Source organism: Halichoerus grypus, chromosome X (assembly GCF_964656455.1).
Source record: "Halichoerus grypus chromosome X, mHalGry1.hap1.1, whole genome shotgun sequence".
NCBI classification, from domain to species: Eukaryota; Metazoa; Chordata; class Mammalia; order Carnivora; family Phocidae; genus Halichoerus; species Halichoerus grypus.
In genome coordinates, this window is record NC_135727.1 from 21,542,793 (window position 1) to 21,559,489 (window position 16,697).

Below are 16,697 nucleotides of genomic sequence, written 5' to 3' on the forward strand. Positions count from 1 at the left end.
CCATGCTGTGACACTGAAGATTCTGAAAAATGGCTCAGTGTCCTTACAGCTGAATAGACTTGTTCCCTAACCTAACCCTGGGTTTGTTCCTGAAAGCAGAAAAATCAGCACTAAAGACTGAAGGCCTGAGGTACTTTGCTAATGGCTGCTTGCCTCTGCATTAGCATGTCAGAATTTCACTGCCATTCAAAGAGCAGAAAGAAAACTGCTGAGTCTTGAGTTACCTTCCTGAGCAGCAAGGACCTCTGAGAGGAACTTCAAACAGTGTTCCTCATCAGGGATTTCAAAACGCCGCTCTCTGGTCCGGTCCCCCTGAATCCGAATTTTGCAGCCACCTAAAAAGAAGTGAAATCCACACACATATAGCTATGGAATACATGCTTTCTCGGGGTCACACTCTCAACTTATCAGTTTAACAGGAGAAGGTCCAGATCACAAATATTCTAAGACCTCTAATGTAGGAAACATGTCTATAGGATCAGGGGATTTGGTTGGGGGGGGAATACAGGGAGGGAAATCTAAAGGGCTGATGAACTATGTCAGTGAGCAGCCCAATTATAGTGATATGATACATACTAAAATCAGTTCTCCTATGTTCTATCTCCCCAATGTCAATGCAGGGACCAAATTCCAACGAAAGATCACTTCCCCAACCACCCTCCTCCCATCTCCCAGCTGGAAATTTCTACCATTTCAAATCCAGATTATATAGTTAGAGTATCTGAAGCATAAAGGGAATAAAGAAAATGAGATGGTTTGCTCCTAGGTATAGATTGTACCTAGGCAACTGAATTTATAAACTAATTTAAAAAGAAAAGAATAGTGGGATTGGTTTGAATTATTCTGAAAAGAAGCACCTATACCTCATTACCTCAAGTAAAAAATGCATGTCTTGAATAAATGTACGAAAGCAATATAATGACCTTTGACCAGGAGCGGTCCAGTTCAAGCATTTCCATTATACTGGAAAACAGTATAATGAGCAGCAAAGTGATCTAGGACATTAGTTTCTTATGTATATAACATACTGTCTCCCTTCTTCTGACGCCCTAGTTATCATATGTATCAACTGTCTGGATATGGTGATCCAGGAAACCTATGTATTTGTTTATATTCTTATTTTAACTGATTTAGTACATATATTGCTTTCTCATGCCCCTGGAAACCGTAAGTTCCTTGAGAGAAGAGGCAGACTGCACATACAGGTAATCCAACACAACACTTTCGATGATCTCCTAGGGTTGTCTGGGACGGAAGGGCTTCTCAGGACTCGGGACTTTCAAAGTGAAGACTGGGAAAGTCCCAGGCAAACCAGGATGATTGGTTACTTTACAGACAGAGAAGCATTTAATAGATGACTGTTGAACCTGTCAGACTTCACAGAGAGAAGGCATTTAATAGACGACTGTTGAAACAGACTCCCTCACACTTGTAAATGACAGAGATGAGAAAATGAAATGAAGGGGCGCCTGGGTGGCTCAGCCGTTAGGCGTCTGCCTTCGGCTCGGGTCATGATCCCAGGGTCCTGGGATCGAGCCCCGCATCGGGCTCCCTGCTCCGTGGGAAGCCTGCTTCTCCCTCTCCCACTCCCCCTGCTTGTGTTCCCTCTCTCGCTGTGTCTCTCTCTGTCAAATAAATAAAATCTTTAAAAAAAAAAAAGAAAATGAAATGAAATCCTAGTTTCTTATGTTGGAAATCCACTTCTGAATCTCTCTTGCCTTTGCATTTCCTTATGTTTCTATCTTCATAGATTTAGCAATTAGAAGAAAAGAGATAAAAAATAGAGAAAAATGTGAAAAAGAAGGCACCCAAGTGGACCACAGATAAGAAAATTAGTGAGGGTGTTACCGTAAGGAGAAGAAAAAAACAAAGGGCATGAATAAAGGCTGTCAATTATCACGGCCTTGAAGATACAGGGAAAACCTCCTTCGGGGTACAAGCAGTCCTCCCTTTCTCAGATACTTTATATAAAAAATAGAAGAAAATTAAAAGATCTGTTTCTATTTGAGAGAAACTTAAACAAGAACACATAATCTCTCTCTCCCACAATCCTTGAAAGATATATAATAATCTTAGCAAATATAAAAAATACACTGACTCATTTAACAGAAAATTCCAGAAATTGCTTACAAAATAACACTGGATACTCTCTCACCATGTTGTACGGGAAAGAGGACAAATTACCCCATGACCCAACCTTCTACTACTCTTCCTTCCAAAACCCCCTAGCCTCTTTGTGATCAACAAACACTCCTATATCCTCAAACTTCTCCTCTGAACATTCCCTGCATCTCTCAGTAATTCTCAACTATTGGTGTATTAGAATTACCGGAGACATTTTTAGAAAATAGACATTTGGGTCCCACCCCAGCCCGATGAAGCAGAATCTCAGGGGGTGAGGCTCAGGCACTGCTAGTTTTTAAAATACTCCCCAAGTGACTCTAAAGTGTATCCAAATTGAAAATCAAAGAGTCACCTGTGAAGTGGCTGGTCCCTGGATGCTGTTTATGGTCTCTCACACCTTATGGAATTTAAGACTGGTGTCCTTATTTGTCCTAACGCCATCTCCAGACCATTCCTTCTTATTCTCCCTCAAGACAAATCATTTTTCCTTTTAGGTTCACCCATTGGGTTATACCAACTTCTTCCCTTCCCTCCTCCCTCTATGAGATCATGTACCATCCTCCCAAAAACGTGTGAATCCAGGATTCAATACCTGACTCATACGACTTCCTCTCCACGCAAACTCTTGCCTTAAATTTGGGTCCCTTACAAATTAGTGCAGAAAACACAATCAACATCTTCAGCTTCCTCATCCAATGACCTTGGCCCACCATCTCAGCCACCTACTCCTTCAGTCCCTACTGGGATTTCCCTCAGTTATACTCTGAACCTTTTCATCATAGAAACCATCACCTCTAAATCTCTAATTCAAATATCCCATTCTGACCTGTTACTTCCAGCTTACTTGCTCATATGGGAACCTCCAGCCGACTGATCCCTCTACTTTCTTAGTATCCATTCACTCACTCCTGCTTTCACTTCCTATTTTGTCAAACAGATGTCATCATTAAACTCTGTTGCAAAAGCTCAGAACTGCCTTATCACCCTGTTCTTCCACAACACCTACCGCCTTATCACCCTGTTCCTCCACAGCACCTACCTGGTTAACTTTGAACCCTCAGAAATCCAACTAACTGCCTTACTCCAGAGGGAGTAAACACACACACACACACACACACACACACGCACGCACACACACACACACCCTATTACCCTATTATTATAAAATGATTGCTAACCTCAACTGGGCCCTCTATGATAGGAAGTCATCTAAGTTTCCACAGTCAACTAGTCTCCCACCACTATCTGGAACAACCATTTCATACCTCCTCATTTATCCTTAATTTTTGGATCCCCTCTTCTCAAACCCTCTCATTCCAAGTGGATTGCTTCATCTCAGGCTTCAGAGAAAATGGAAGCCATCACATGGAACGTCTCCTTTCCCTTCTGATATAAGAGGAGTGCTCCTATCAAAGGACACCTTCTCTTTGAATTATAACCCCTCTGATTCTCTCAGGAACCTTACACTCACAATCATTCCCCAGACACCTCCCCCCAATATCTTTAACCTCCCTCTTTCACAGGCTCCTTCCCATTAGCATTAAATTGTGTTCTAAATCCTCCCTATTTTAAAAACAATAAACCTTCCTAGACCCCATATTCCCCTCCAACTCCAGTCCATCTCTACATTCCCCTCCACAGTAGAGCTTTTTTTAAAAATATTTTATTTGTTTATTCGTCAGAGAGAGAGAGAGAGAACAAGCAGGAGGAGCATCAGGGAGAGGGAGAAGCAGGCTCCCTGATGAGCAGGGAGCCCGATGTGGGAGGGACTCAATCCCAAGACCCCAGCATCATGACCTGAGCCAAAGACAGACGCTTAACTGACTGAGCCACCAGTCACTTCTCACCTCCCATTTCTCTCGTTAATCCACCCCAATATGACTTTGGCTCCCACAACCCTTCTAAAATATCTTTGTTAAGGTCACCAATAACCTCCAAATTGCTAAATCCAATAGATCCTCTTCAGTCATCTTATTAGACCTATCAGCAGAAATCAGTAGGTGACCAGTTCTTGAATAATCTTTTCTGAAGGCTTCTATGATACTATACTCATCTAGTTTGCCTCTCTCTTTCTGGTCACTAATTTTTTTAGTGCCCTTTGAGGTATCTCCTCTTCTATCTAACCTTTAAAAAAGCAGGGTTCCTTAGAGTTCTAGAATCTAAAACCTTTTTCTCACTTGGTATCAGCACTGTCCAATATGGTAACCAATAACTACATGGGGCTAATGAGTACTTGAAATGTGACTAGTGTGACTGAAGAACTGAACTTCTAATTTTATTTCTAATTAATTTAAACAGGCACATGTAACTAGTACTACCATATCTGATAGCATGGCTCTATTTCCAATCACATCATTTCTCATGGTTTCAAATACCATCTATGTGCTAGTGGCCCAGACCTTTCTTCTGAGCTTCAGATGCATACATTCAACTGTCAATTTATCATCTACACTCAAATGTCTCAAAGAAATCTCAAACTAAACATAGCTAAAACTGAATTCACGACCCCCCTCAAAGGAAAACTCATTCCTTCTGCAATGTTCTTATTTTTGCAAATGGTACCATCATCCACATTCATGCTAGTAACCTAAGAGTCATCCCTGACACTTCTCTTCAACTCACTACCTATGCCCAAACCAACCTCTGTTGATTTAACGTCCAAAAACATTTATCAAATCTGTCCACTTCTCTCCATTTATACTGCCACCATACTCATATTCTCTAGCTTAAACTCCTTTTTTTGAAAAGAAAAAAAAAGGTTTTTTTTAAGATTTTATTTATTTATTTGACAGAGAGAGCGCGCGCACAAGCAGGAGGACCGGCAGGCAGAGGGAGAGGGAGAAGCAGGCTCCCTGCTGAGCAAGGAGCCCAATGCGGGGCCCCATCCCAGGATCCTAGATCATGACCTGAGCTGAAGGCAGACGCTTAACCAAGTGAGCCACACAGGTGCCCCAAGATTTATTTATTTTAGAGAGAGTGTGTGCATAAGCCGGGGGGGGGGGGGGGGGGGGGAGGAGGAGGGACAGAGGGAGAGGGAGAGCGAGAATCTCCAGCAGACTCCCCGCTGAGCACAAAGCCCAGTCAGCCAGATCCCACGACCCTGAGATCACAACCTGAGCCAAAATCAAGGGTCAGACGCCCAGCTGACTGAGCCACCCAGGTGCCCCTCAAGCTTAAACTCCTGAAACAGCCTCCTAACTGGCTTTCATGCAAATGATGACACCCTGGCATAAAATCCTTCATATTCTTCCCATTTTTTAAATGCAAAAATCCAGATTCCTTAACATGGCTTACAAGATCTTACTGGATCCGGCCTTAGCCCATCCTAACTTGATGCCTAAGCCTTGTTCCAATCACCCTGGCCTTCTTTCATTTCAAAGAAAGTGTCAAGCTACTTCCCCAATTTGGGGCCTTTACACATGTAGTTCCTTTTACCTGGCATACTTTTCTCTCCATTTTTACCCCTCTCTTACTTAGCCCCTCTGGTCTCAATTTAAATGTCATTTAAAGAGGCCTTCCCTGGGCACCTGGGTGGCTCAGTCGTTAAGCATCTGCCTTCACTCAGGTCATGATCCCAGGGTCCTGGGATTGAGCCCCACATCAGGCTCCCTGCTCAGCGGGAAGCCTGCTTCTCCCTCTCTCCCTGCTTGTGTTCCTTCTCTCGCTGTGTCTCTGTCTGTCAATTAAATAAAATCTTTTAAAAAAAAAGAGGCCTTCCCTGACCATGTCACCTAATTTAGTTAACCCTCTTATAAACTCTTTGTATTTCTCCTTGATAGCATTTATCAAAACTGCAACTACGTAAGTATTTACATTTATCAGTTCAAAGTCTGTTTCTTGTACTGATTGATGATATAACCTGACTATATTGCTTTCTGATATATCTCTAGAGCCTAGCCCAGTGCCTAGCACATAAAAGATACTCATATTTTATAGAATGAATTAATGGATTATAGGCATCTAGTACCAAACAGCACAGAAGCAAGAACAAAAGCAGGAGCAACAATCTTATCTATGCTGTTCTCTACTGATTCTGCAGCACTTAGAACAGTGCCTGGCAAACAGAAGGCACTCAACAAATATTGGTTAAATAATGAATAAACAAGGGAGGATTTAATATTAGGAAATTAGTATAATACAGTCCATCAATAGGTCAAATAAGGAATAATAATATAACCATCTCTTTAAATAGTGTAAAGACATCTGATAAAATTCAATATACATTTATGATTTTAAAAACCACATAAACTTGAAATAAATGCAGTTTCTGAATATGGTTTTTAAAAAACCCTATCAAATCAACAGGCAATCATGTCCTCAACAATGAAGCACCACCTGAGGCATTCTTACTGAAAATAGGAGCTAAACAAGGATTATCATCATTATTTAATATTGGTCTTAAAATTCTCATTGGTGTAATGAGACATGAAGCAAAACTGAGTTATAGGTACTAGAAAAGAGACAAAATTATTATTTGCAAATGACTAGGGCTGTCTATCAAAACCAAAAAACAAAATAAACAGCACCCCAAAAATTTTAAATATATTTCTATAAGGTGGCTGGATAAAAGATAAATATCTAAAACTCAGTAACTATTAGTTAGGACCATGTTCCTTGAGAGTGTCTTAATTTTATAAAGGACTTAATTTATTAAAATTTGGCACATACCTATGGTGAAATACTAGTCATTAAAAATCATGTTTTTAAATAATTTTAAATGACATGGAAAAAGCTCACAATATAATGTTAAATGAAAATGCAGCACAAAAACTACATATAAAGATTCCAGTCATATAAAAACATAAATAAAAGGCTGGAAGGAGATACCTAACAATGTTAACTACAGTGGTGATCTCTAGATTGCAGGAACATAATTTTAATTTGATACTTCAAACTTTTCTGAATTTTCCAAATTATATATAATGAAGATATATTTATTACCTCAATAATCAGAAAAAATATTTTAAAATGTTTAATACCAACATCCAGACAATGGGAAAACACATATTTACATTAAAATCAGGCCTAACAAACCCAGGGCCTCCCTCCTGCAACATACTATATGCTCTAAAGGTTTGTGTATGAAGCCCAAAGATCAAGATAAAATCTGGTTTCACTGCAAATATTACTAAATGGGCAGAAATAACAAAGGATTTTATTCAAGGGGTTACTGAACTATTACCCCCATATGATCCAGTAACTCGAACTCTGGACAGAGCAACATGTGGCTAATTTCTATGTAGGAGAAGCCAAAGGAACTAATGCCATAAATAGGTGTTTATAAGAGAAAAGGCACAGCTCAGTTTAACTTTTCAGCTTTGGATCAAATATCTATTTCTACAGCAAGAACAGGACATTCTGGCATTTTATTTCGACAGCAATGTCAGTCACTACTGAACTGCCTTTGCTCAAATTTTGCTTTTTTAGTGTTGTTTCTGCCTTCTCCTTTCTAAGCACAATAAGACATAGATAGTAAGTTATTTGCTCTCTTGGATACCTGCAGAAATCAGCAGCTAGGTTTATTTAGCTTTTCAGAATTAACCCTTAAGACTTCTAAAATCCATGACCAAAGAAAAGAATAATAAAACCCAAATCAGAAAAAGCCTATCTAAACTGTTCAATACAAATTAATGGTGGCAAGGACAGGGACTGTTTCTAAACAAAATTATGTATAACCCATAGCCCCAAGCTAAGGGCTAAACCCCACTCATCCAAGGACTCAAGCAAGAGATAAGGCAACTGGTTTTACATTCATGTGGTCACAAACTCTTTTCCATAGCAACCACTGAGTCGTCAAGGTAGCATTCAAGTGCCCATTTTCTCCTCCCCATAACACAGTACAATTAGATGATAAACAGAGAACAGCTTGCATAGAAAGTCAATGATGATTTGCTTCAAACAGATAAAAATGAGAAAACTGAAACAGTGAGAAAGAAGACCATGTTCTTTCTGATAAAGGGATGCCTTGAGGAGATGGAGCTTAAATAAAAGACCAAAATTATTTTAAGGAAAAAGAGGTAGCCCAAGACAAGCAAGGTATCCCCAGTACAAGAGGGACTCTATAGCCTCCCAAAATAATATAACGAATAAAGGAAAACATTATGATTTAATATGCAAAAATAAAAAGCGAGTTGAGAAAAAATGTTAAAATATAACAGCAGTTAAAAAAGACATAAAACCACTGATGGTAAAAATACTGATGGCTCAAAGAAGTTCAGCATTAGAGAAGCAGATCACATCTTCAACTTTTTAAAGATTCTTGCCAGCCACCTGCTTTTTCTTATGTTTAGACTAAATGTTTTTAGGGGGCAAAGTTAACTTGTACGGCTGCCTTAAGAAAACGAAGAACACAGGATAAGATGGTAAAATTAAAATGTGCCAAAAAAGGGGTCTTAGTGGGTATTCAATTAAATATATGTTGAATGAAAATAAATTCCATTCAGAATGGTACTCACTGTTTGAAGCTATATCAATCAAAAGAGTTTCTTCTGCTTCTGAGGGAAAAGAAGAAAGAACAGGATCAGGGGAGAGAAAACCATTCATTACAACTAAAAGACGTATACGCCTAAGTAAATAACTGCTTCTCGCAGTCACCACTCCTAGGTCTTAGAAAACATTTTAAAAATCCTTTGCTTTTTTGTTTAGCATTTTTAAAAATGGATTTTGGAAGCACTAGGTTCTAAAGATATTGAGCAATTCAACTAAAAGAAAACTAAACTGAATAACCAAATGGAACACCTCAAAGCAAATCAAGGAACAATAATAGCAGGCAATATAAACATGTTAATTCAAGTGAAGGTGAGTTTAATTCCCCTCAACTATAACATACTGATTTAATATAATCTAACTGCGTCACTTAGTTAATTCTTTTTTTAAAAAAGATTTTATTTTTAAGTAATCTCTACGTAGACTCAACGTGGGGTTCAAACTTATAACACCGAGATCAAGAGTCACATGCTCTACTGACTGAACCAGCCAGGCGCCCCTAGATAATTCTTATAGAAAGCCAAGGGGCACCTGGGTGGCTCAGTTGGTTGAGCGTCCAACTCTTGATTTCAGTTTAGGTCATGATCTCAGGGTCATGGGATAGAGCCCCACATCTGCATCCGGCTCCATCCGGCTCCGTGGGCTCCATGTGTGGGGCTCCCTCCTCCTCTCGTCCTCCCCCCACTCTCTAAAAATGAATAAATTTTTAAAAATCTAAAAAAAAAAAAAAAAAAGCCAAGGAAGTGACCCCAAAGGCCTAGAGGTGAATTACTTTCTTAACTCAGATTTTGTCTCTGAAAACTTCCCAGTGATCTCATTTCCTCTGCCTCTGCCCCGTTTAGGATCAGAGAATACTTTAAGCTCTTGACCTTCAGGCTACAATTAATACCTGGGATCAGGACTATCACACCCAACAAGGAAGTATAAAACAGGGCAAAGCACAGTCTCCAAGTTCAGAGTTCTCTTTTCTCCCAGATGACTCTCTTGCACTTCCTTCCTTACCTCCAGTGTCTAGATGTAACCCATCTCTTCCTCTCTGACTTCCCTGGATTTGGCCAACAGCACCTGTAAGACCCTCCTGGCTAGTTGAACTCTGGGTACTGACTCCTTACGATTACCCTGGATTTCCCTTGGCCAGATCCAGTAGTCTCAGCCTTTTCTTGCTCCCTCACAAGCCTGGATTATATATTTGGCCCCATTATTCAGTTACTACAGTAGCTACTGGTGAGTAGTTGTCTAATATTAAAAAAATAGCCTCGGGGCACCTGGGTGGCTCAGCTGGTTAAGTGACTGCCTTCAGCTCAGGTCATGATCCTGGAGTCCCGGGATTGAGTCCCACATCGGGCTTCCTGCTCCTGGGGAGTCTGCTTCTCCCTCTGACCCTCCCCTCTCTCATGCTCTCTCTCTCTCTCTCTCAAATAAATAAATAAAAATCTTTAAAAAAAATAAAAAAAAAATAGCCTCAATATTCTCATTAGCATGATGAAGCAAGGGACAATAGTACATCAGGACATAAGTACTGTAAGTTCCCCACTGTTCTTCAGTAACTTTAATTCTTTAAAACCCAAGTATTGGGGCGCCTGGGTGGCTCAGTCATTAAGCATCTGCCTTCGGCTCACGTCATGATCCCAGGGTCCTGGGATCGAGCCCCGCATCGGGCTCCCTGCTCCGCAGGAAGCCTGCTTCTCCCTCTCCCACTCCCCCTGCTTGTGTTCCCTCTCTCGCTGTCTCTCTCTCTGTCAAATAAATAAAATCTTAAAAAAAAAATAAAACCCAAGTATTTATAGACTTATCAAAATAGATGCACAGGTTGGGAAACAGAAAGGATGTAAAAACTCAAGGAAGTAACTGTTCCTTTTGTTACGGGGAACTACTATGTGTATATACTACGTATATTTTCTTAAAATACAATTTAACAATCTAACAATCTATCATCTATTTCTTATTAAAAAAGAATACTAAGAGAAATAGGGTAAAAGAAGCTGTAGAAATAGTACAAAATAGGTATAGAGTTAATAGGATGCTAAAACCTAAGGTCATGTTCTTTGGCTTTTCACCTCCTTAAAGGGCTAGGTATGTAATAAATGGTGCTACACCATGAAAAGTAAAATGACCACAGCAACTTACTATGGCATGCAGGTGCCTTATTCAGTATGTCCCTCTCACACAGGGCAGGCTAAATGGCTATTTCATTCTTCTATACAATGTGGATACTATTCACTGCAGGTATTTTTAATTCTTAATATATATTGTCTTTAAAAGTCATACCCATTAAAAAAAAAGTCATACCCATTTAGTATTTCTACTTACAGGAATAAATCCTAATAAGAGATGTGCAAGAAGATTTATGTACAGAGATATTCATCACATTACTATTTAAACTAGTGAAAAAAAACCTGAAATGTCAAACACGGATATAACTACATTATGGGCTCTTCATAAAATGGCATAGTACATACCTATTAATAGCATGGAAAAGCAATCATAATGTGATGGCATGCAGAACACGCAAAAAATTACATATAGTATGAGTTCTGCCCACCCTAAAAATTACATGTGTAGAAAAAAGGGAAAATGTTACGTGTTTATCTCTGAAGAATGGGAATGTACTTATTTTCTTTATACTTTTCTAGTCTTTCCAAACTTCCTACAGTATATGTATTACTTTTGTGATAAAAAAAAAGTTCAATGTAACTTAAGAAAAAAAATCTATGCAAGGCAATATTCAAGTTTTTCAAAAAGCTACAACTGATACAGAATACTTTCTTTTTGATGACGCCAATGAACCCACTGGAAACATAATGCATTTGTTCTCTAGTAATCAATTTCCCTTCTAGAGCAATGTGAGATAACAGAAGCAACACCTCCCACATAAACCTCCCAAATTTTGAGTATCATTGTAGCAGATGAAACAACAGATTTTCTGTTCTTTGTCCCCAAATTTGAGGGCAGGAAGCCAAATATTTCCTCCTTGGAGTCAATTTTCTTATGATTCACCAATGTCAAGGTCTGAGAATCAGCACAATTGAGTGTAAGGTATTAAAATCTGGTAAGGCTTGTTGCCAAATGTTTTAATTTCAAATAGTGTGGGGAAAAAGTGCTAAATGTGTGTGAATCCAAGTGACCTTGATACTTTACAATGAGCAGTGTGTTTGTTAAACCAAAGAATGTCATTTAGATCCACATACAGGTCCATAAGCATAAAAGCCTACCTATATAGGTAACAGACTACATACATCTCTAACCCCCAGCCAGGGAAGCAGGTGAGTATTTCAGTACAACCCTTCAGCACTCACAGACAAAGCACTTACCATCTTCTCCATGGTAGCTTAGTAATGTTATCATTTTATGCAAAGAGTAATACATTTCATTTTATGTATGGTATTTAAATATGTATGGTATTACACAATGCAATAATGACCAAGGAAAAACATTGTAAAACTAGCTTGGCAATTAAAGCTAGTACCTTGAACACATCTGAAGTGGCTATTTATAGGAATGATATCTTGAACATGCTGTTCCTTCTCGCGCAACTGGATTATTAACCTAGGAAACAGAAGAATGCATCAACGAATAGCTACTGAAAAACTCAAACATTTAACAACAAAATATACTGGTGTGTTGTTACACAAATCTAGTCTATATTAGACTTACTGTATCTCATTCCCTGGATCTGAGCATCACGACAGCTAGAAATTGCTCTAGATCTAAGAGGATATTAGTGATGATCAGTATCTGAATACCCACACTGTCCTACGCCATAAGAATATATAATAGTCTATGTCCTAAACACAGCTTACGATCTTAAAAACAAGAATTATAGTGCATACACATTTAGAGTATGCATACCAGAGTGAAGAGTAGCTAGGTGTGCACTCCATGAGGGCAGACTATGGTTGTCTTTTCACCACAGTACTTCTAGCACCTAGCATAGTGTCTGGAACTCAGTACTCACTCAAGTTTGTTGAATAAATGAATTAGAAATTTCATAAATTAGCTTTCATATTATATTCCCATGGCTTTTACCAAAGAATGGTTCTATCTCTTCAAGCAAGTATACAGGTTCATGGAGAAGTAAGAAGAGGTGCCCAGCCAGCTGGATCAGTTAAAATAACCCATGACCAACAGGGTAGCAGATATCACAACCAGTGCCTTTACATTCCTTGTGTTTTTACTCTGGTTTCCAACTTCATGATGGTATTTCTAGGTAAACATGACTGAATTTGGCCCCCCAGTATGAAATGAAAGACTTCTAAATTCCTATGCACTCCTGAAATATTAATTTTCATTTACTACTTATCTTAGTGGCCCAGAATCAAGGTATGACCTACTGGTAAACAACCATTCTGAACATCTCCTAGCTTCCCCAAATCAGGCAGTCTTCAGGTGGTTCTTTTTGCCACAAATACTCTTCTTTTCTTCCTGAGACCTAGCTCAAATATCACCTCCTCTTAGCAGCTTCTCCTAATTCCCCGAAGCAGAACCAGCCCTGATCCCCTTTGTTTACCCCTCTAATAAAGCACGTACACCATCCATTGCAGTTATATTTATTTCCCTCACTGATTTGAGCTCTTTGAAAACAAAGACCATATCCTACTTGGGTTTTCCTTCCTGCCTAATGGATGCTCAATAAATATTGGTTGAATAAATGAACCAGTTTAACTAAACTATATACAGAGATAATTTTCTAAACCATTTGTTCAACCTGACATTAAAAAATGTCATTGTGGGGCGCCTGGGTGGCTCAGTTAAGCGTCTGCCTTCGGCTCAGGTCATGATCCCAGGGTCCCGGGATCAAGCTCCACGTCGGGCTCCCTGCTCAGCGGGAAGCCTGCTTCTCCTTCTCCCACTCCCCCTGCTTGTGTCTCTCGCTGTTAAATAAATAACTAAAAATCTTCAAAAAAATGTCATTGTTTTGAAGGGTTTTATTTCTAGTTTGTTGTCTTTTGGGGGGACTTGTTTTAGCTTTATGAATTTTTTTTTTCAAATGTGTTAACTTTAAAGGAGATAACATGGGGAAAGGAATTGCTTAGACAGAACTAAGGGGAAATAAAAATATTAATGCTGTCTTTCGGCTCTGCTTGCCTAATTTGCAAGGGTTCATATTTTAAGGCGACTAGAGGAATATGGGGCAGGCTCCTTTTTTTAAGATTTCTTTCTTTATTTTAGAGAGAGAACATGTGTGCATGGCGGGGGAGGGGCAGTGGGAGAGGGAGAGAGAGAATCTCAAGCAGATTCCCCACTGAACGCAGAGCTGGACATGGGGCTCAATCTCAGGACCCATGAGATCATGACCTGAGCCAAAATCAAGAGTCACACGCTTAACCGACTGAGCCACCACCCAGGCGCCCTTGGGCAGGCTCCTTTCAGCCAGCAAAGTTCATGAGTTGAGCAGAAAGTTCTATAAACCCAGACGAAGATCAGAAACTAGATAAAGACTGACAAAGCAAGAGTGAAGGAGGAAGAGCTCACTTTGGGGAAAATGAACACAAACCAATATAATCTCAAAGAAACGAAGATGTGAAATAGAGTGTTTGACATTAGCAGTAAAACTTCAAATGGATTGTACTGTTAAAAGCCATCATGAAGGGGCGCCTGGGTGGCTCAGTTGGTTAAGCGTCTGCCTTTGGCTCAGGTCATGAACCTAGGGTCCTGGGATCGAGTCCTGCACTGGGCTCCTTGCTCAGCGGGGAGTCTGCTTCTCCCTCTGCCCCTCCCCCAGCTCATTCTCTCTCTCTCTCTCTCTCTCTCTCTCTCTCTCTCTCAAAAATAAATAAAAATCTTAAAAAAGGGGGCGCCTGGGTGGCTCAGTCGTTAAGCATCTGCCTTCAGCTCAGGTCATGGTCCCAGGGTCCTGGGATCGAGCCCTGCATCGGGCTCCCTGCTCCGCGGGAAGCCTGCTTCTCCCTCTCCCATTCCCCCTGCTTGTGTTCCCTCTCTCACTGTGTCTCTCTCTGTCAAATAAATAAAATCTTAAAAAAAAAAAAAAATCTTAAAAAAAAGCCATCATGAAACAAACAACATGCATGGACCTTGAGGGCATTATTCTAAGTGAAATAAGTCAGAGAAAGACAAATACCATACGATCTCACTTATATGTAGAATCTAAAACAAAAACAAAAAAAACCCTGAAATCACAGATACAGAGAACAGATCAGTGGTTGTAAGAGGTAGGGGATGGGTGAAATGGATGAAGGGGGTCAAAAAGTATATACTTCCAGTTATAAAATAAGTAAGTCATGGGGATATAATGTACAGCACGGTGACTACTGTCAATAACAATGTATTGTATATTTAAAAGGTAGTAGGAGAGTAGATCTTAAAAATTCTTAAAAGAAAAAATTTGTAACCGTGTGGTGATGGGTATTAACTAGATTTATTGTGATTTCACAATGTATACAAATATTGAATCATTATGTTGTACACCTGAAACTAATACGTCAATTATACCTCAATTTAAAAAGTGCAACCTCCCCAAAATCCATCACAAAACAAAGATAAACTTGGAATTTAAGTCAATTCCCCAATATCTACTATGTGTTAGTCATTAAATAAATTGTAGCAAGAATAGGGCTTAAAATAAGTATAAAAACTTCTTAAATGTAATCATGCTTTCAGAACAAGATGATGAAAAATAGTAGGTATATGGCAAAAAAAAAATGGAAATTAGGGGCGCCTGGGTGGCTCAGTTGGTTAAGCGACTGCCTTCGACGCAGATCATGATCCCGGAGTCCTGGGATCGAGTCCCACATCAGGCTCCTGGCTCAGCGGGGAGCCTGCTTCTCCCTCTGACCCTCTACCCTCTCATGCTGTTTCTCTCTCTTAAATAAATAAATAAATAAAATCTTTTAAAAAAATGGAAATTAGAATTTGGTAGTTGTCAAACAAAAAAGAGTAACAAATTGTGAATGTGGACTCGGCATTATGCCTAAGAAATACTGTGATTTGTTCAAGGAAGGTTAAAGATGAAACAACAGGTTGCATCATGATCCATTTTCCTTGAAAAAAAATGAAGTGTTTGATTCCCTATTTCAAAAAAACCTCTTATTTTTAATTATAATTTCACTTTCTCAACTAAATTTCTCCAATGGTTGACAGCAGGAACTACAGAACTAAAGATTATAACAGGCTTCAAATTCTAAGATAAAAAGCCCAAAAGCAAAAAAATTCTGAGAAGAATCCAAGTCAGAGAAGGTACCCATGAGACAAGAATCTGAGGATTATAGATGATATGACAGTATCAGGTGTCTCCAATAAATGATTTCTCTTTTTTTTAGATTTTATTCATTTATTTGTCAGAGAGAGAGCACAAAGCAGGGGGAGCGGCAGAGGCAGAGGGAGAAGCAGGCTTCCTGCTGAGCAAGGAGCCTGACATGGGACTCCATCCCAGGACCCTGGGATCATGACATGAGCCGAAGGCAGATGCTTAACACCACCCAGGTGTCCCCCACTCCAAGTTTAAAAGTTCTCCTAGTACAGGAGGCCAGATAGAATGAGGCATTTATCTCAAGGCTAGCTGCTCACTTCCGTATTAGCTAACTAGAGCTCTAAACCTATCAAACCAAGGAACCACATCCTAGGCTGTGGTCATCTCAACAATGTAGCTATTTTACTTAATCCTCCTAATTTTGTTTTTACAGAAGAGTAAACAGAAGTGCAAAAAATTTACTGATTTACCCAAGGGTCACATCTCTCCACCCATTCTAGCCTTTGGAAGTGGCGGTGGTATTTCACTTTTCAATTCACTTTTCTGTTGAATTTACTATTAAACTGGTCTTTCAGGGTTTGATGAAATCTGGGAAAAACAACATGAATTTACCACACCGACAGAGCTGACCAAACAGGACCTAGGGAAAAGCTACTTCATAGGCCCAATTGACGTCCAATTAGAGTTGCACCAAGAGTCTCAGAAAAGAGCAGGCTAGGTTAGTGGTAATATCCTGTGTGTAAATTAGACAGCACAGACATTGACTGAGTCTGGACGGTCTAAAAGCAGGGACTGAGAAAAACTTTTTAGGCCAAATCCAATGTTGGGAGAAGACAGGATTTAAGTGATCAATGATTTTTAAACTCTGGTGTCAAGAAAC

The 16,697-nt window shown here is 39.6% G+C and overlaps 1 protein-coding gene across 4 annotated transcripts in view; it reads right to left on the reverse strand.

Moving 5' to 3' along the window:
• Nucleotides 1–16,697, reverse strand: part of OCRL (OCRL inositol polyphosphate-5-phosphatase) — a 52,833-nt gene that overhangs the window by 34,717 nt on the left and 1,419 nt on the right. For all 4 annotated transcript variants that reach the window (XM_078064923.1, XM_078064924.1, XM_078064922.1 and 1 more), the window contains 3 exons: nt 12,077–12,156; nt 8,580–8,618; nt 225–335 (listed from right to left, as the gene is read on the reverse strand). In XM_078064923.1, coding sequence (XP_077921049.1) covers nt 225–335; nt 8,580–8,618; nt 12,077–12,156 — 230 coding nt within the window. The remainder of the gene's footprint in view (nt 1–224; nt 336–8,579; nt 8,619–12,076; nt 12,157–16,697) is intronic.